A 21,234-nucleotide genomic window follows, 5' to 3' on the forward strand; every position below is an offset into this window, starting at 1 on the left:
CGTAGAGCTTTTTAAATGACATTCTGCAGAGCGATTATTTCCGTTATTTTTGTACCAGTGTAACGCGGCGATTCAACAACCACCTGCATATTAAACTTGCGTAACGATTTCATCACCGGTGACAAACCGCCTGTTGGCAAGGTCGCTGGTGGCTATTGGATAATTATCCTACGCGAAGGGGGCCTCCGTAGTTCCAGTGTAATCGCGTACCCGGGTGGCGCGTCCTCGGCGCAGTTCCGAGCGGCAGTTGTTGCCGGTAGAGTTGTGCGTCGCGGGTGTCAAAATGGCGGGTGTGTTGTTCGAGGATATATTTAACGTTAAAGACATCGATCCGGAGGGGAAGAAGTTTGACAGAGGTGAGTTCCACGTTTACCTTCAACGACAGAGAAGCGTTGCAACCATTGACATCGTTCGCAAAGCTCAAAATTTGTTCAAAATCAATCGCGACGGAGCATACGTTGCCGGTGCCTCGCGGCACATGGCCGACCGTAGCGGGAAACCCATTCTCGATAATAATAACTCGGATGATCTCGTTTCTCCGTGACGCGCAATAATCGTCGCCTCGTCGTAGCAGACCGAATTCCCTTGTCAATAATTCGCCGAAAGTTCGACGCGATATCGGTATATTCGACCGACAACCGATGTGTCGCGTATACCTGACGAAAATCCGTCGTCGTGGTTCCGATTGCTAGTAATGGCGGGAAGTTGGCACACGTGACGAACACCGATACGACATTCGACCATCTTCCGCAACATTCAATCAAATTCAAACGAACCCCCATAACGAGGAGAAACCTCGCACCTTGCGAATCCGATTACCGTGGCCACCGAAACTCTACGAAATCGGTAACTCGTTCGAACGTTGCAGGTAGAGCTTGACGATTACCTCGAAATAATTCAGGCCATCGGAAAATGATCGATTCTTGGCACCTGACGTCTCACGGGGTGGCAAGAAAAAGGGGGCGTCTCGCAAGGTGCAGCTACGATGCGACGAATGCATGAATACCGCATGAGCGAAGTTTGGGCGGCACGTAGATACACTCGGCCATTGTACGTGGGTATAAGCGGTGCATACCTACGTCGGAATAGAAGGTGAAATTTCAGCGCTAGGGTTGATAAAACGGCGGGTAGAGACGTTGGGGCGAGGGTGGGAAATTACCCCTCGATGCTGCGGCGGATCGATGCAGCGGCGATGCTCCGTTGCCGCGTCAGGAACACGGGAGAAACGTAGGTGACGGTGACAGTGACAGTGACGGTGACAATGACAATGACAGTGACGGTGACAGCGACGGTAGCAGCGGATCCCCACGTACGTCCCCGTGGCGCAAGTTTTCGAGGACCACGCGCATCGGGAAACGCGAACGCGAACGTCATCGGCGTCGCGTTCGGAGGGGCGTCGCGGTCAAGGTCAGGTTTCGCTTCAAGGTCGCGGGAGATGTCATCTCGAAGGGGGGGAAAGAAGGGGGCGGGCACCCGGCCGAGAGCTTGCACCGGGGATAGGGGAAAAAGAACGTTCTCTGGATGGGCGAAAGCGCAGGGATCGAGAGGCCGGAGAAAGAGGGGAGATAACCGGCACAAGTTTTGCCGCAGCTTCTCCTCGCAATTCTCCTATGCAGCCCCGTCACGTATATACATACGTATCCGTATACCTCCGAATATACGTATATACACACTTCGCGTTTTCCCTCCGATTACATAGTCGCGTTTCACCGAGGGATATCTCCGCACAATGAGTGCGGAGTACAGTATACTCTCTCTTACCAATCGTCGTGATTTCTTGTTTCCTTCTTTCTCTTTTAATCCCGAAGGGCGCGAGGCGAGATTCGACGTCGCAAAAATTCGGTTGAACATTTTCGTCATATTTCTTCCATTCGCCGGTTAGGTACTACCTACCGGACGTTGTTGTTCGCTTCGGCTCTGAGAACGACTGCGAATAATTGAATTCGTCAATTCCGTCTCGTTGTATATTCCATTCCTAAGGTCGATCATCCAATCATTCGGCGAATTGGTTCTCCTCGTTTTCTCTCTCTCCCTATCTCTCTCTCTCTCTCTCTCTCTCCAAGATTCGCCTGGCGATGCAACGACGGCCGGCTGTATCGTTTCATAAGAGTGCAGCAGCTGCAGGTACACCGGCGGCGGTATCGTCGTGTCCGCATTGAGAACGGAGTAAGAGGTTGTTTTACGTTCGACGACGACGAACGACGACGACGACGACGACGACGACGACGACGAAGGTTCGCGGTCGTCGTGTTGCTAGGCGCCTTCATATTCCTGCTGCCAGTGTCAGTGCCAAGGCGAGCCTGCCCGTAATCCAAGGCGAAGCTGCCGGGGTACCGGCTTACGGCAGTCCGGTTACCGAGCTGCCTCCGCTCGTACTGTCGCCGTTTCACACCGGATAATATCGACTCGATTCGCGGATAACAGACCTCCACGGCGTGGGTGCGATTCGAAAATGCAGTGGCGTGTACCGTTCGGCGTTCGTCGCGTCGTCTGGAGAAAACCCGGTGGCGATCGAGTTCGGTCGGCTGCTGGAAAAGAGCAGAAAAAAAATAAGGAATCGGCGATAGAGAAAATAAATTGGCGTTCGTTTTTTGCGACAAAGTTTACGCAGCGAGAATAATGACTCGATTCGTCGCCATATTCGGTTTCGAGTCGGACGAAATTGAACGTCGTCGTTGAGGTGATTATATGTGTATAATTGCGGTGTGCGCGGAAAACAATTTCGCTTTCTTTCCCTCCGACTCGTGTGCGTTTTCTTCTTTCCGCCATCCGGAATACTTTTAACGCGCAAGTACGGCGGTGATACGCATTCGAAATACGCAACGCTTATAGGCGTACGAACGTATATATACCTATGGTTGTATAGTTTACCGGTAGCCGCTGCGTCAAAATAACGTTGGAAAAGAAGATTAGCCGGTGTAGCGGTGGCGTGGAGTACACGGGGGGGGGGGGGGGGGGGGGCCGAGGGGAACCTCGCGGATCTTGGAGTGGAGGGACCGGATCGTCGTGTGTATATACGGTGGGTGGTGTGCGAGATGATGTGCGGGGAGTTGGCGAATCGCGATTCGCGGCTCGCAAATTGCGAATCGACCCTGCGGCGCTCTAGTCGATGACGCGTTCTGACGAAACACGGGTTTTTTAAACTGCTGCGCAATATGTTTCCTTGCTCGCTACGTCGGTCGGTTTGCCTCGAATCGCTTCGTTCCCCGAGCCGCCCGAGCCTGACAACTTGCATTCGTCGTGTCGTTGAGAGAAAAAAACACAACGCCGCTCGAACGTCGCGTACCGAGGACCGCCGGCTGCAGTGACGAGATCGAGGAACGAACGCATCGGTTATCGGGGCAGCCGGATTTTCGACCGTCGAAGATTTATCGTTGCTATCGGTGCTGCGACGATACCCGATTTCTTTTGTCCGATATCGACGTTGCACGTGCGATCGCCAATTTCGCCGATCTTCGCGTGCGGATCGATCGTCCTCGGTCGGTTGCTGCGGTATATACGCACAGTGCGGTGAATGTGACACGGTGACTCCCTACCGTTTTGCGTCGGACGTGATTTTTACAATTTTCTCGCGCGACGATGAGAAAACGAGAAAAAACTGTCGTCGAAAATTACACGCGGCTGGTGTACCTTGGAGCGAAGAGAGAAAAAGAAAAAAAAAAAAAAAAGGACCGACTCGGCACGGCTCGTGCTCTCGTATCTCCCGCACGTAATTATCGATTGGTACGGTTGATTTTATTCGCACCCGGTTGGGAATTGCCGTGTTCTCCTCGTACGCCGAAGCGAACGTCGGGCGTACGAATGTACGGAAGACACTGGATCTAAAAAGAAAACGAAGTGTAACGAGGAGGCGAAGTGATTCATCGCAATGAGGTAAATTTACACACTCGTTACAGTCCTGCCAACGATTGATTTCTCTCCTACTTTCAAAGTTCCCGGTAGCCTGGCGGATGTAAATACGGTTGGCCGTAGAAACGATGCATTGAGAAAAAGAATATTGCATTTATATACCTGTCGCGATATTCCACCTCGCTCGCGTATATCCCACACACGACGTACACGCACACGTACAGGTATACGTGTTTTTTTCGTGTCTCGGAGTCTAGCGAATATGAGAGGCGATATACATTACGTAAAAATAGTTCATCCGCGGTACACGTTGAGCCCCGTATACATAGATGAGAACTCCGTTTACTTTCGTGGGTAGATAGGGAGATCGCTGAATTTCATGGCTTAAAAAATTCTCCTTACAATTGGGCAGGTGGAGAGAGGAGGAGGACGCGGTATGCATCGTGCGATGTGCTATAAGCTGCGTCATATTACCGTCTGTTAGGGTGCGTCATCTCGTCGCTCGCTAAAACTACGCAGTGTAGTCGTGTCGCGTGCTACACTATATATTACGCAGAGACAATTCTGCATCTGTGTGTACGGAAAGTGCATCGTAGAATCGGGGAGGAAATTCACCCCTTTTCTCTCCCTCCTCCTCCTCCTCCTCCTCCTCCTCGTCTCTCTCTCTCTCTCGTTCCATTTGTCTCGATCACCGGCGTATAAAAATTCCAAGTATCTGCAACGCGAGTAGGTACCTCATAATATACATATACCTACTCTCGAAATCGTAATGCAACGCAACGATACACCCCACGAAGTCGCATATAGAAGCGTCGTGCATTCATAATCTCTTATCGCGAAACTCGCAGGTGCATCCATCCGTACATATATGTATATATATATATGTGTATCGACGGTACATATGTATACCCCGTTGATACCTATATACAGTATATATATAAGGGGAGGAGCGCTCGTTCGCCGGTAGAGAGTGTGTACGGGGTGCAGAGACGGGAGAAGTACCTACATATCCCGCGAGGTACGGTAGGAGGGGGGGGGGGGGGGGGGTTGAAGGATGTTCGACGTCGTACAAGGGATGGAGGGCGCGCCCGCGCGCCCCCGACTCTTTGAAGGTCAAGGTTTCCCCCACCCCGCCGGTAGTCGTAAGGGGGTTGGTCGGGGAGGCGCCTGTGGCGGAGAGCGAGCGAGCGCGCGCGGCGTGCCGCTTTTTCGGGGGTTGGGTCGGCGGAGCCCGGTGCCCACGGTATTTATAGAGCTGGTCGGACGATGCGGTCGATAGCGCGCCACTGCGCAGTTCGGAAGACTTTAGCACCCCTTCCTTCGCGGTGGATGCGAAATAGCGCGCCCCCCCTCACCCCCTCGCCCCTCACCCCCCCTCACCCCTCGCGTATTCCCGCACTATATGCCGATGTGAATTATACCCCGCGCGCGCGTTTATATATACGGGGATCAACCCGCGACACCGCTCTACCTACGTGTGACACACCGTCGTCCTCGTCCTCGTGCTCCGAGGAGAAGAAGAGGCGACCGGGTTCCTGCGAAGGGGGCGAACAAAAATCGTACCGATCCCGAGCACGAGGACGATGTCGTCGCACGCGTCGTGAAATACGAAAATCCATCGAACGATCCGTCGGCAGAGTCGAAATCCACGCGTTCGAACGATCGCGTTTTGTGCCCGAGGGATGAAGATTAACTTTTCGTCATACACCCGCGTCGGTTGTGTTTTACCTGCGGGATGATTTCCGACCCCTGCGGATATCCGTTATACACAAATATGTACAATAAGACGAGGGGGCATATAATTTGCAGTTTGGTTTTCGCCGAGGTGGTGGCGGCAGGGGGGGGCGGGGGAGTGACGTTCGCCAAGTGTATGTCAAAGCTATGTACGCGTTACATATCCGTACTTCCCTCCCTTGCGGGGCGAGTTGGCGGGAGAAACCAGAAGGGATGATGATGTACGGGCTGCGATGCTGCGGGGGAGGAGGAAGGAAGTGGCGAGGCGGGGGCAGGGGGGGAGGGGGCGAGGGAGGGCTCGGTTCGTCAGGAACGCGAAACCTCCGGACCACCAGAGTTCGAAACAGTCCGTCCTCAGAGAGCCTGGCCGTGCGGAACTGTACGCGCGCAAAACGAACCAGAAAAAAAGAAAAATAAAATAAATAAATAAAAAAACAAAAAAGAAAAAAAAAAGAAATAAACCACCCCGCAACCCCTGCGGACGACGACGTATCTTCGTACGATATCGTCCGTCGTTGGTCAGCCGTTTGATAAAAAAATAGACGAACTATATCATACGCATGTACCGCCGTACAATCATTGAACAGGAAATATTCCAGAAGATATCGTTACGCTCGTCCTCATCACGTTTTTGGGTGAACGCCGTGCCGATTCTTATACAGCTGATTTTTATCATGCGCCTCGCACTCGCGCTTCTGCATCTGCAGCCGTCCCGCGGGAAGGATACGAATGAGGCGGGTCGGGCACCCCTCCTCTCCCCCGAACAAGTGCATCGCCAGTAGTTCGATTCCTTCTTTTTTATTATCCTCGTCCATGTCCTCAAATTTGGCGTCTCGTTTCATATTTTCAATCGCGTCGCGCTTAACGTATATAACGTGCAGTTGAAGACGTTGCAATATCGTCGCTAGTTCGCGAGAAGATTATTTGGAAATTCTTTTCTCTGAGGAGAAATTACATAGGGGGGAAGGGATCATCTTTCTCATCTTCGTCATCTTTTCCCCCGTACAAGGAAAATCTTCGATACATCGAAGATGGAGATTCGGGAGACATCGCTTTTTTTTCCCCTCTTTTATTATCCTCGTTATTCTTCTGCGAGATATGATCCGTAACGATTTCACGCACGAAATGCCATTGAATTTATATGTTGCAGTGAGCCGGTTGCACTGCGAATCGGAATCCTTCAAGATGGACCTCATACTGGACATCAACAGTTGGCTGTACCCGATGGAATTGGGTGAGTGGTAACCAGCTCAGCCTCATTCTATATCAATTCCTCCGCAACTTTTCTCATATACATATATATTTTCCATCCGAACAAGTCCGTCCGTGACGTCGCAAGACGTCCCATACGTCCACCGCCCGCCGTTCGGCGTCGATCAAAGCCGTATTCGTTTTCAACGATTTCGAATAACTTTTGACCGATTCGCCGTAAAGGTGTATCGCAGATCGATAACCGTAATGATTCGCCGCTGGTGCATGTGCGTTACGCTAAAGATTCCGGGATAGGTAGGTAGTTAGGTGTAGGCAGGCGGGCGGGCGGGAGGGCGGGAGGGCGGCTTATCCCGATTCCCTCGCAGAGGTCAGGGTTAGGTCAGGTTAGGGGAGTGCAGCGTCGAGTGATTTCAGCTAGTCGTCGTTTGTTAGCCGTGCGAAGTAAGAGTTTAGAGTCGGAGAGTTGAGTCAGAGACTCGTCGGAGGTGGGGGGCGCGGACGGACGGACGGCGAGCGAGCGAGGCGGCAGGCTTCGCGCTGTATCGACGTACGCCTCCGAGGCTTGCGCGGAATGACGCAATCCCTCCCTCCCCCCCTCCCCCCTCTCTGCCTCGCTCCCCTCCTCCCCCTCCCGCTTCCCTCCCTCCCCCCGTCCATCCCCTCGACGCCGATCGACGCCGCCACCCCTGACCCTCCCCCGGCGCTCCGCCTCCGCACTCCGTCCTCCAAGTTCAATGCCAAGGTCATAGCTTGGTTCGAGCTTGACGCCCGAGTGCTCGCTCGGACCTCGTCGGCGCAGCAGCAACGCCGAGAGCGGAGGCGTCGTCGTGCTTTGCGGTCCTCCTCGTCGTCGTCGTCGTCGTCGTCCTCCTCGTCCTCCTCGTCGTCGACCTCGTCGTCGTCGTCGTTCGTACGTTGATTAATATTTTGATCCTCGATATTCGGCGGTTCCTTTTACTTTCCTCGACGTTTCGTCACGTTCGAGAGTCACGCTTCGTTATACGCGGAAGCTACGACGTTAACGTTCGTTACTGTAATTCTTGTGCCGCGGTTATATGAAGAAATTACTCGCATAGACGATAAATCCGTTCGAAAACCGGTGCGACGTCGTGTCCTATCCGAGGACGTTTGATAAAAAGAAATATCAACGAAAACAACAACGGGAAAATCGATCGACCGATTAACGCGGTATTTTTTTTAATTAATTTATTTATTTATTTATTTATTATTTTTTATTTATTTTTTTTGTCGCACGGACGGACGTCGCTCGTTAACGGTAGCATCTCGTTCTCTGTGACGCGATATGCGCAACATTTCTCTGTTATTATGTAATGGGGATCGTCGCATGTAATTCTCATTATACTCAAGGAATTACGTGAGATTCGATACGATTGTAATCGACACCGTGTACAACGTAGACGTGCAGCGCGATGTTTTTACGCGGATGGCCTTTTTTTTTTTTTTTTTTTCTCTCTTCATATACAATACCGCGATACACCCACTCCGGAGTACCACCGCGTCCCCCCCGCTCCTCTTGGGGATCGACAGAAATCGCAATAAAATTGAAATTCCTTATTACCTCGTTCCCTTTTTTTTTTTTGTGGCGTATAACATCCAGTTCGCTGTTCACCTCATTCGAGTGACGTACGGATAAGCAACCGGAATCCTGAAAACTCGTTTTCGAATTTCTATACGCCCGGGAGTTCTCGGAGGCTGACCCCCCAAAATTTGAAACCCTCGTCTCGACTCTGAAACAGTCAGATTATATTTTTTTGCAAAAAAACAAAAAATCGAATCCTGCACTGGAAAAAAAAAGTCCCGTGCGCAATTTTTGCAAATCTATTCGAACGTTTTTAGACTTTGAAGCTTAGTTACCTCGCAACACCTCGCAGGTAGACAATCGATCAGGTCTCGTTCATCAGCCGCGTGTACCTCCTTTTATTAATTCGTACCTGTTTCTGTTTTCTGTCGGTTTTCGTATGCAGGTGCTAAATTCCGTTTGGTCCTGGCGACGACACTGCGGGAAGACGGTTACCCGGACGGCGGCGAATGGAACGCCATCGAACAGGAGGGTGGTTCGAGAGCTGACAGTTTCGAATACGTGATGTCCGGTAAGGTTTACCGCATCGAAGGTGATGAGGCCAGCAACGAGCCGAGCAGTCGACTGTGAGTAGCGCAAAAAAAATTCAACCTCTGTTATTGTTGTCGTTATTATTATTATCATTATCATTATCATTATCGCCGACGTGATCGAAGAACGGTTTCACACTAGTATCCCCGCCACGTAACGTTATCGTTCGAATTCGAACGAGCGTAGCGAAGGGTGACGGTGCAGGCGGTGGAGAGGCGACTTTTCACCGATATCGCGATTGTTATACATACCTTGGGTGGCGGAAAACGTTCGGATAACGATGGAAAATTTAACCGAGCTGACGTACGAATTACGTTTTCATTCAAAATGGCTTCTTCTTCGCAGGTGAGAGAAGATACAGCTGCGTCGCACAGGTGTGTGTGCGTGTGTGTGTGTGTGTGTGCGTAGTTGCATCGCGCTGCGACACGCGATAACGTCGGTGTACACATATATATTTATAATATATATATTATATATGTGTGTGTGTGTGTGTGTGTAGAATATTTTTATTTCCTTTTCTTTATCGTCGCCGGCTTCGGTATCGAATTCATTATGAGATAATACCGCAACCTTGTCGAGTTCAGTTCTGATGCGATATATACTCCACTCGTGTATACGTATACCGTACAGTCGGCGAAGCGCGATATACGCGATTCCGTTGCACGTTTCCCTGTACGACGACGTTGATACGGACCAGTACGCGGAACGATGCGTGTATCGTCGTACCCTACCTGTACATCGCGCGTGCAGATTCGGTGCATCGTGCGTACCGACGCGTGTTCGGTGTCTCCTCTCCCGCATATATATACACGTACGGTATACCTGGACAAAATTAACGCACACGCATCTCCGAGCGCATCAACGTCCGACGGGGTACCGATGCACCGTGTGCTGCACCGCCGACAAAACCATCCGCGTTATGCGCCTAAAGATCGTTCGACGCAAGATGGCGGCACGCTTTGACGATTCTGCAACTGGGTGACTTTCCTCGTCGTTTATTTTATTTTTTTTTTATTTTATTTATTTTTTTTTGATTTTGTTGATTGGTTTTTTTTTCTATCCCTTACGTCATCGGTGTACAAGCGTGGAGTGTCTCGGGGGATTCTCGATCATCTGCAACGATGAAAATCGACGATAAACTTGAAATATTTGACCGTGAAATAATTCAAAGATGGAGGGGGGGGGGGGGGGGTTGGATCGAATTGGAGTAACTGAATAAACGAATAAATAAACGAGCGAATCAATAGTGGGTAATAAAAAGAAGAAAATATTTCTCTCGTTTTCAGTGTGTTCGACGGATGAGAATCGAATCGTTCGTTGGTAGCAGTTGGAGAACGGGGAGCCACTCTGCGTTCACTTGTGGGTTGAGATTACGAGTGAACACAGCTGGTGGTATCTCAGTTTTCTATCGGCATTATACACGACGATCTTTCAATAACAAAATTGAATAACACGACAACAAATAAAAAAAAAAAAAGAAAAAAAGAAAAAAAAGAAAATAACCCAACGAGTGGAAAATAAAACCAATAACTAACTAAATAAATAAATGAATAAATAAACTATATTGTGACGGTTCGCGGTAGAAACTGAAGATATAATTTCCACTCAAAAAAAAAAAAAAACGAACGAAGTGTTTTCCAGTGACGTATATACGTGTTGCAATTTTCCCTTTTTTTTACTCTCCCCCCCCCGATTCCTCCGAGGTTCCTATTTCCCCGCATCGTCTGCAGTGACCGGATTGAATCGTCGAAATCGAGGAAGGCAAAACGATATCGTGGACGCGTACCCCTGTAACCCACGTTCGCACGGATCACCTCTGTACACACGGAGGTATCGGAGTGGCGAAATCCACGCGGGGTTTTTGGGGTCGGGGGTGGGGGGAGGAGGGAGAGGGGAGTGAATTATTGATCGGGGGTCTGGTCCGCCCGGTTGTGTTGATCGCCTGCGCGCGATTTACTTCGCGTATTATACCTACGTGATAGAGGAATATGGGGTATGTACATATACACACGGGTATCTCTATACGTCGCGACACGGATACCCCCCCGGCGTCCCATAGAAACACCTCCGCGAATCGTACATCCTTGAGAATTCGAGCCGCAAAATAGGCAAAGGTTTCCCCAGGTTACCGTCCACCTCACGGACCGCGCCACCGACTCTCAACCTTCAACCCTTAACCTTCACCCCGCGCCCCTACCCGGATCGATCCTCCGCCTGCACCCCGTGTACCTTGCACGTCTTCTTAAGCTCACTGCAGAATTCTTCGTTCCTACCGCGGGGGTAGATTTTTTCTACAGAACGACACAGGTGATGCGGTTTACGTATTCCCCTCTCGTCTATTTTCGTCGTCGTTTTCGTTCGCTTCGGTAAGACGGAGACGATCGCGGCGATCCGTTTCCTTCAATTTTAATCGGTCGCTCGCGTTTACGTCGGAGTAAAATTTTCACGCGTCGCAGAGGGCGAGCGAAGGAGGGGCGGGGGGGGGGGTAAGGGGCGGGAAAAAGGGAGGGGGGTGGGGCGGGGGGAGGCGGAGAGGGAGATGCGCGCGCGCGCGCGTTGCGACGACCGGTAACGGCATTGGCAACGGCAGCAGCTGGTGGTGGGTTAGCTGTCAAAATCAGCTGACATCCAGGCGAGAGTTATATCAGCTGACTTTTAGCATCTCGCTACACCTTTCGCTCTTTCTACTCGATTCTCGACTCTTATGTGTCTCTACCGTACCGTACCGTACGTGTGTACGTCGGACCTCCTTTCTCCGTTTGTCTTCTTACTCGGCGCGTATATATCCGCATCCCCCGTATCGTGCAGCTGGTCGATCAGCTGATCGCCCTTCCTTCCCCCCCCCCCCCCCCCCCCCGGGGTTTCTCTCCTCCCCTCCGCCGATTCGGGGTACGGTCGCATAAATAAACGCGAGTAGAACACCTCTCCTTCGGAATTCGAATGTTTTTCCAGCCGAATTTCGAAGGCAGCCGGCGAAAAAAAGTGAGAGGAATCTCCGGAATCTTCTCGTCCTCTTTCGAGGACGGTCCGCACGTTGCGCGATTGCGTAATCGTCGATCGTTCCGGTTTGCCCTTGACCGAAACAGCGTCGCGCACGCAACACCGGCTGCCGTTCGTTCGACTTCGTTCGTTAATTTTTACAATTTCCCAAATTTGTTTTTTTCTTTTTCTCTTCTCTTCTCTTCGATCTCCGGGCGAAAATCGAACGGGGATCACTTCGTACGCGTTTGCAACGCCGGCGTCTACGATACCGGACGCGTACGACGTACGTTTCGCTTATTACGTACACCCGTACAGTAGAGTAGGAACATTAAATTCTTACGCAACGAATCGGACGTTGCGCAATAGGTGTAAGGACGTAACCCGCAGTATACCACCCCTGACACCGACTCGCAATTAGCCGCGACGTTTCGCGAAAAACAACGGCCCCCCGGTATAATCGTCGCAATCGTCGCAGCGTGCGTCCAACGGATCGCGGGGCGAATAGAGAAATTTTTTGAATCGCCCGCGAGCCATCGCGCCGCCGGGTATGAGCGAGTGATCTCCGCGGCACGTCGGACGCAGTATAGGTCGGACCGGAGTTGCAATTTTATATTTAGAATACCTCTGGCGCAACCGAGCGTGTTACAGAGAGAACGACGTAACTACCGCGATGCTGAATTGTTATTCGTCCGTACGAAGTTCGATTTTTCAAATCGCAAACTCGCTGCGAAATAAGCAACGATCGCTGCACGGTGTATCTTCGAATCGATCGATCGGGTGCGGATATATCGGATTATCGGATTATACCAGCGTGTACACGTCATCCGCATCGGTGTACACGTACAGAGGCAAACGCGGTCCTCCCATCTACCGATCCATATATTTTAAACCAACCCGGATTCATGAGCCAGCTTTTCCCAGGGGTGACCCAGATACGCGTACCTACCTACCCACCTACCTACATACCTATCTACCTGCAGAGCCTCGCGCACCTGCTGCTGCTGCTGCTGCTGCTGCTGCTGCCTTCGTCTACCCGCTGCACATCCCTTTTCGCCTCTCCGCCCCCGTAGTCATAGTTTTATTCTCCCTTCGCGTCCACTTCGTTCGGCAAGTTTTCCAATCGCATGAACCTCGGCCTCGAGGGGGGGGTGGGTGGGTGCGGGTCCTCCGCTATCGACTGAAAGTCGTCGAAAACCGTCGGTTACACGTTCGTAGAAAGTAGGGGACGGTGTCCGAGGTGTCCGTCCGTCCACCCTCCACCCTCCCTCCACCCTCCCCGGTAAAGGGCCTATTTTTCCCCCCGACTCACCTCCCACTACGGGGACGCGGTATTTCCGGGTTCTCTCCGCGCGTCGCTCGCTGCAGAAACTAGTTTGACGTCATAGACGAGCCGACGCTCCTGTCCCGGCACCCTTTGCGCACCCTCCTTTCTCACCCCCTTTTCCTCCCCCGGTTTCTCCCACGAACCTTCTCCCCCGGTGGTGCAGCCACATCTTCCGCTGCAGTTTCTCCGTACCTACCGCCACAGTTTCTCCCCTCGATCTCGTCCGCTCGCCCTTCCGTCGTCTCCTCCCTCACGCTCTTCACATCGTCCGCTTCCGCGTTACCCGACCAGCAGCAACCCGCTCGGCATCCTCGGAGTTCGAACCTCCGACGCTCGCGCTACGTTCCATCTGCAATTGAACAACGACCAGTATAACAGATAATCGAATAAATAAATAAATAAACAAACAAATAAATAAATCGATACTGCGACGGATCGTGAACGATAATCGACCCCCCTTCTCAAAATACAATCGCAGTTTACTTCGTACCTCAGTCGCTGCAGGTGAGTCGCAATCAAAAAAAAAAAAAAAAAAAAAAAACAATTTTTTTTTTGTATTCATTTTGACAGGACCACCGGGGTCACCGTAATCGATCCTCGTACGTACGTACGTACATCTCGTCGGTGATATTGTCGTACGCTCCGGTACAGTTTTGACGGAAAGTTTCGAGTCGTGCCGTTCGCACGTCGCTCGATTTGCACGTCGACTGTACCGTCCGCATCGTTCTACCTACTCGTACCACGAGTATAGGTACTCCAACGATAATTAATTAGACGTAGGTGTGTGTGTGTGCGCGCGCGCGCGTTGCTTTTTCAGTGGTGCAAAACTTCACGTGTTCAAAGTTACGCAATCCACGAGTCAGAAGAGACGACGACGAAGAAGAAGAAGAAGCCCGCGGCCGCGGATCGAGAAGGAGGAGGTGGACAAAAAAAAAAAAAATTAAGTAGGAGGTGCACGCGGCAAAGGAGAAGAGCTGCCCGTAGATCTCGTACATGTGTGTATACATGAGCATCCGAACCGAATTAAACGAAACAAACCTGACGGCGGACCCCCCGCCTCTCGACGACGGCCATGTTACCTGCGATGCTGGATGCGAGGATCGCGATATCGTGGCCCCCCCCCCCACCCCACCCCCCCCCCCTTTTATATTCCCCCATTTTTTTCATTCCGTTATCTCTCGTATCGGAGTCTTCTTCGTCCGCAAGGGACGGCGCAGGGTGTCTACGGTGGTGGCGATGCGTCGCGATAATTTTTATGCGCCCCCTCTTCTTCTCCATCGTCCGAATATCACCTGTGACTTTCGTTTCCCCCTTTCCCTGTGCGTGGTTTTTTTTTTTTTGTTTTTTTCTTTCGAAAATCTCAGATTTCGTAGGGGGAATCGTTTTGTCCGGCGAGTAGTAATGTGTATAGTATAGTTAGCGAGAGCCGTACCTGGCGAGAGGAGCGAAACGCGCGCGTCGGAGGAGGAAACTGCCCACCGTTACGAAGAAGGAGGAGGAGGAGGAAGAGGAGGAGGAGGAGGGGGGAGGGGGAGGGGGGAGGAGGAGGAGGTACGGTACGCTCGGCACTCGAAGTTCTTCAGTTATTGCGCGAAAACAATATCCGCGGTGACGTTCGCGGTTGTTAAAATACCGCGGCGAGTACTGGTGGAACGATTGCACGTGTTCGGTCTCCAAGTTCGCGCGTGTTTTATCGTCGTGAGAAATTTCGCCGCGTCGTAGATTATCGTCCTGTTCCCATTGATTTGCGACGACGTACGGTGGCGGCGATGCAGGTAGGATAATTGGTAATTCGGTACTGCGACAATCGCGGTGGGTTCGCGCAACGTGTGGGTAGTTAGTTAGGTAGGTAGGTAGGTAGGTAGATATACGTACGTGCATTATGTGTGCCGCAACGCGCTATTGTGACGAATACACTCCGCGATTCGCCGATGCGATCTAAGATTAAACGTTCCTCCCAGCCGGGTCGGACCTCTAGAGAATCTGGCAAGGGATAGCGAAGCTGGCGAGACACCGCCGGTAAGCGTTCGGCCGTTCCACAATTCGCTGTCGGATTCTTTGAAACATCATCGCCGTACGTACAACGTATACGTATGTACAACTATGGTATAGCGTGTATATACATATATAGTGCGAATCAAACGACGCGAAGGGCAACGGGATATCGTTCGGTAATGGGCAGCGACCGTGGACTGTAATACCGTAGACTGTGAACCCGCTCGAATCCGAGATTCTATCCTATGTATATCCGGAATCGGCAAAAACTTTCGCCTTCCCATTAAATATTCTCTCAATTGCTCTGTAACGACAGCGATTCAATATACCCGACGTACTCTCATGTATACATAACTTACGTACCGTCTTTTCCGCGCAAGAAACGTTCGGTCAAGTTGTTTTTTTGTCATTAATTTATTATTATTATTATTTATTTTTTTCTTCTCTATCCGTAACGCCGGCCTTGAACGTGTTGTTGGTCGGCGTCTCTCCTCTCTCGCTCCGTGGCGTAGTAGTAGTAGTAGGGAAACCGAAGCTAACTACTTGTGATCGGTAATACCGAACGAAGCGTGGCGCGGGTACAACAAACCAAGTGCCAGAGCAGTCATTCTCAATCTCGAGCGAGTCGTGTACGCGCGTTTCGCGAGGTGGCGGTTCGCGAATTGAGTTGGTTTTTCCGCAGCGATCCGATATAGGATTACCGCAGGCGATCCGCGGAGCCCTGGGTCGTCGCAGTCGCCGCGACGATCGCCTTATTTCGGTTACGGGTAGGAGGTGCGACCTTTGACCGTTTTATTTGGCAGGGACAATCGGGACGTGTGCGCGCGCGATACACGCGTCGCCGGTGGTCCCGAATGCCGCAGAGTTCGCCCAGTTTCCTCGACACACATTTTATATAGGTGGTCAATCGTCACGGGGCCGACGACGACGGATTAAGAATTCGAACGCGACGGAATCGAGATCTCTCGATAGCTGCTCCGCACCGGCATCGGCTGCGGGGGGAAAAAATTAGCGAAAATCGCCCGAGCCTGGCCAGAAGACCCCCGACAGGTAGAAGAGGTATATCGAGACAGATATACGCGCGACTCTTTCTAGCGGGTCGCTTTTGTGCGAGTCGTGTGTTCCGGTTGGCACGAGGCGCTGTTGGGTCAGTTTCGTCGTGGGGATCGGTTGTGTAATACGGTCAGCGGTGGTGGTGGTGCGCGTCGGTGCGGCGACGCTGGTGGTGGTGGTGCCGGTTACACCGTGTAGTCGCTGATCTATTCTTTTACCGATGGCGGTGACTATTTAGCTACGCCGAAGCAGCGGCAGCAGTACCATCGTTATCATCGTCGTCGTCGTCGTCGTCGTCGTCGTCAACGCCTCCTCCACCACCACCACGACCACCACCACCACCGCTACCGCCACTTCCATCACTGGCAACGGTCCTTCTCGACGTTCGACCTGACCACGATTTACTAGTCGCGTTCTAGCGGTGCAGATCTACGGTCGTATTTTCATCCCGTAACAATCTCACCCCGGGGAGATCGAGGAAGTCAATTGAACCGAGATATTAACATCGGTCTTCGATGTGGACATTTTATTACCGTTCGCGGTCGACTCGCTCGCTAGATTATCTCTGAGCTATTTTTTTTTCACCCCGTCTAAGCGTTCCTGGTGCGGTGGTAATTTTTTTCGAATTCGACGACGATGGCAAAAAGTAAGGAATCGACGCGGGGTAGTCGAGATTTTGATACAGAGTGCTCGTCGGGATTACACGATTTTTATCCTCCCCCCCCGCCCCCGTTGCCGTCGCGGTTCTCTTCTGCATTTTTTTTTCCCCCCTTGTCGCTCGTATGTCAATTATTGTTTCGCTATACCGGGAGTCGCGAGGCACCCTGTGTGCATTTTCTAATAATAAATCGCGAATATGTACTATGAAAAGAGATGAGAGATAAAAGGAGAACGATAGGAGGGGAGGAGGGAGGCCTCGCGACCCGCCTATACGTACCGTACCTCCTTGTCTATAATTAGTGTTTGTGAGCGAACTGCAGGTCCCAACCCCGTGCGTTCGCAGCGGTAGTCGCGGTATAAACGTCGATGCAAACGAGGAAATTTTCTTATTACCCCTGTGATTTTTCGGTACATCGTCCCTCCGCGTTAGCGAACGACGAGAACGACGGAGGAACGGACGCGATAACTGAGAAAAAAATTTCAACTCGCGGGACGCGGTTTTCCAACGTCGAATTCGACGGAAAAGTAAACAGACCCGCGATGCGTGCGAACCGTGCGTGATGGTAATAAATTTTTCACACCGCGTACACAACAGTATACGTATATTTTATCGCACACTCGGAATCGCGTGATGCGCATGCCGCGGTATAGCATTGAAAATCAATTGCAACGCCGAGTTATATCTACGTACATACGTGTGTACAGCTGCATGTATCGCGCGCTATTGCAGTTGCAGACGACGCGTTTACTTCAAAGTTTTTTTTCCTCCTTCTCTTTCGTTACGTAACGAATAATAACCTCTGCAACAATGCAACGAACATTCGCCCTGCACCGAAAGATATCGAGCGATCCGGTTTTTCTTATTTTTTTTCCTTTTATTTCATTTTCATTTTCATTTTCATCTCCTCGCGCGAATAACGTCGTCGAAACACACGATGATCACGCCCCGCGTCATCGTCGTCCCGTTTCGTACGATTATCAAAGTTTCCTCCGCCCGCCGCGCTTGTTCTCTTCCGTTACCTATCGCTGCAGGTTGAAATTCGAGGATAATCTCTCGCGTAACGGAACACCCTGCAGCCGGTCGTTGGATATAACGTAATTAAAACGCGCGTTGTTCGCCAGTCGGCCGAACTCGGGCGGTAATTAATCGAACGGTCGATAGAATTTAGTACAAAAAATAATGGTAATCGCGTAGCTACCGCACGCACCTATTATTAATTATCTCCTCTACTATGTTATTATTTTATTTGTATATGGCAGTCGGGGCTCGTGCCAGATGCGCGTTTACACGGGCCCTGATTACTGTAAATGCACTATCTGGTACGACACCTCGCCTGTCGCTACCTGCACCGCCACCACCGTCACCATCGACTAAAATGTATTACGGAATTTTCAATTATTGTCCATGTACAGTCGAACAGCCGATCGATAATTTATTCATTTCTCGGCATCTGTGAATGCTCTTGTAGATGTAGTGAAAAAGTGGGTAAAATATTCGCTCGTTAATCGACGATGAAACGAGATGAGAAATAATTGTTGTAATGTAAATTGTAAGATGGATGAATGTTGGGTGTGACGGCGATTTTGCTCAAACCTTACACGTTGCGTGCGCTCGAATAATCGGTAGAGAGGTGTGTGTGTGCGTGTGTGTTTGTGTGACGGTAACGGATGTAAACTTTGAAATGTCATGATCAGTTCGTTTCTCCCCTTCGTTATAGCAGCGGATAGAATTTTCATCGCTTACCTTATTATTTAATGCTTTGTCGCCGAACGTCGGAGAATCTTTTGGACGTTCGTAGGCCAATTTGGAGCGTTTTCATCGATTACATTTACGGCCAGCAATCGGAAGAAGTAAGTCGAACGATCGACAGCATCGGCCATTTCACAGTGTGACATGAACCAGACATCTTCGTAAAGCAACGCACATCCGGGAAATCGATGGTCAACGATCATCGACGCCACGTCGCGTTTTCACAGTTCGATATCGTCGAATATCCAGCAAAATCAAAGTCCGTATCGGTTCATCGATCATTGAATCTCTCACCATCAACTGTCAGATCCTGGTAGAAATGGGATTAAACAAATCTATTCTATTGATTCATCAACGCTCACGTTGCAGTCTGTTTACTTGATAATGAATAATGATGTATTATATTGTTAACATATCTTATATATATATATATGACTCATAAATATGATTAAAGAAAGAAAAAATTACCATCGAGTGATTACCTCATGTTCTGTTCATTTCATTATTAGCACCTCATTAGTGTTATCGTTGTTGATGTTGTGGTTGTTGTTGTTGTTGCTATCATCAGCGTTATCATCAGCGTGCCTAGCGAGTTCGAATCGAAATTTTCAAAATTGAAACGAGAAGAAACGTTTCGTGGAAAAATGCACTTGACTTTTTTGACCTCGGATCGATAGGTTCGAAGATGAAAACTGTGCCACTGTTACGATCCGAGATTGGAATCAATGTTCAAGATTCGATGCAGTTGAGAAAATTGGAAGTTTTCACTCGTCGATGTTGGGAAATTGATGAAATTACGTTTTGTCGAATTTCCGACATTCCAGGCACTACCGAACTGTACCCGTGCTACTGACGTGCAGCCCCCTACCTGGGGACTCGTTGGTCCAAGGTCAAAAAATTTCAAGTGTTATCTATAAAGTATTTCTCGCCTTATCGATCTACAAAGTGATGAATAGAAAAATGTCAGAGGCGGATTTCATTTCACGGCAATGTTTTTCATCGTTTCCTTACCCTTTACGTATGTCGATACACCTCGAGGTATATGTGTACTCGATTCATCATCGCACATCTGGTTTCTTCTCCACCTCAGGGTTCAACACCTGCGCTGCAGTTTTCGGAATTCTGCACAGTCGCCATATTATTTCGGTCTATTTCTGCGCTGCATGCTATATCGGGGGAGGGGGGGGGGGGAAATATTCTTGAATTTTGCGACCCGGTGAATGCCATCCAACGCACGCTACAGCTGGGATAGCGGCCTTGATATAATATTCGGCCAATTCAGTCGCTTCGTACGTTTCTCGATTTCTCAGCGTACCGAAATTCCTTGCATAGACCGTAACCCGTGCTCCAAGCTTCGGAAATACATTTTTACACCTATACCTGTATAACCTTCGTCCAAACCCAATTCATGGATAGCGACCGGCGCCTTGGCAGTGTGGTTAGCTGGTTGTGTGGTCTATTTTATAAACACGACCGCTATCGGCACTGCAGCTGTGACGGTCGCATTACTACGAACGAGAATATTTTATTAACAGGACCGATTCGCTTGTAACGATGCACCTGTTATATTTATCAATGAGCATGAATCTAATTTTAATTCAAGTCTATTTTTTCTACCTCTATTTCCAGATCTGCCTACGTTTCTTTCGGTGGATTACTGATGCGACTTCAAGGGGATGCCAATAATCTTCACGGATTCGAAATCGATCAACATATGTACCTGCTTATGAAGAAGCTCGCCTTCTAGACGGATGATCGCGGGATGATATATGCTTCTGCGGAAAGGAGATCGTTATCAGTTATAACAAATAAAGACTAATTGTCCAATTCCTTTTTTTATATAATACAAACATAAGCGTTGATAACCATTCCCCAAGTTTCACATCGACTCGGATGTACCGGAATTTCTTTCCAAATTGCACCTCGCAAGTGGAATAATAGCGAGGTCATCGAAGGCTCGACGGAATTATACCATCCCCGAGAGCCTGCAGTTTATGTGTACCTAATACATGTGTAAGTAATTAATATTGTACGTAATAAATTATTTTTACAATTGATGTGCGATAGAATTTGTTAAACCTATGTACTTTGAAGTTACAATGCTGTTGCGTGCATGTGTACGTTGACGTACACGTGGTTCGACGAAAATCTTGGATGTCCACCAAACCTTTTTGGTATCCACCGCTGCCCAGTGGCTAGGTAGCCGGCCCATGCATCTAAATGTGACTGCGATACCGAAATAGAAACGAGGCACACTAGAAACCGAAGGGAAATAAAACCTATCGTAGTAACTATGGTAACGAAACCATGGCGCAAAGATATTCATGTCTAATTGCTTATTGTTCAATTACCCCTATTTTTAGTAATTATTTTTATTTTTGTTGGTCGAAAATTCTTCATCTGAGTATTGAATTGCTCATTATTTGTACTCGAAATTTATCCGTGCAATATTTTATGCACAAATTTAATCATGCACATGCGCGACGTCGCAATAATAAAACGCATATGTGAGCGTGTGTGGGCGTACGTGTCTTTGCAGCGGTA

The 21,234-nt window shown here is 49.9% G+C and overlaps 1 protein-coding gene and 1 long non-coding RNA gene across 3 annotated transcripts; one reads left to right on the top strand and one right to left on the bottom strand.

Moving 5' to 3' along the window:
- The first annotated feature begins 227 nt into the window (after positions 1-227).
- On the top strand, positions 228-20,747 carry LOC105685511 (DNA-directed RNA polymerases I, II, and III subunit RPABC3). 2 transcript variants are annotated; one of them, XM_012399663.3, is made up of 4 exons: positions 228-356; positions 6,734-6,817; positions 8,781-8,961; positions 20,320-20,747. In XM_012399663.3, exons 1-4 carry the CDS (start codon positions 284-286, stop codon positions 20,435-20,437), a joined length of 456 nt encoding a protein of 151 aa, XP_012255086.1. In that variant the 5' UTR covers positions 228-283; the 3' UTR covers positions 20,438-20,747. The 2 variants fall into 2 exon arrangements, with proteins under 2 accessions (XP_012255086.1, XP_048507634.1); XM_048651677.1 differs by lacking the exon at positions 6,734-6,817.
- Positions 9,960-13,359, bottom strand: LOC125500154. The gene is made up of 3 exons (XR_007277365.1): positions 13,218-13,359; positions 12,875-13,085; positions 9,960-10,039 (listed from the first exon to the last, which is right to left on the bottom strand). It is a non-coding gene; the product is annotated as an uncharacterized LOC125500154 (long non-coding RNA).
- Positions 20,748-21,234: the final 487 nt, after the last annotated feature.

This window comes from Athalia rosae, chromosome 3 (genome assembly GCF_917208135.1).
Source record: "Athalia rosae chromosome 3, iyAthRosa1.1, whole genome shotgun sequence".
NCBI classification, from domain to species: domain Eukaryota; kingdom Metazoa; phylum Arthropoda; class Insecta; order Hymenoptera; family Athaliidae; genus Athalia; species Athalia rosae.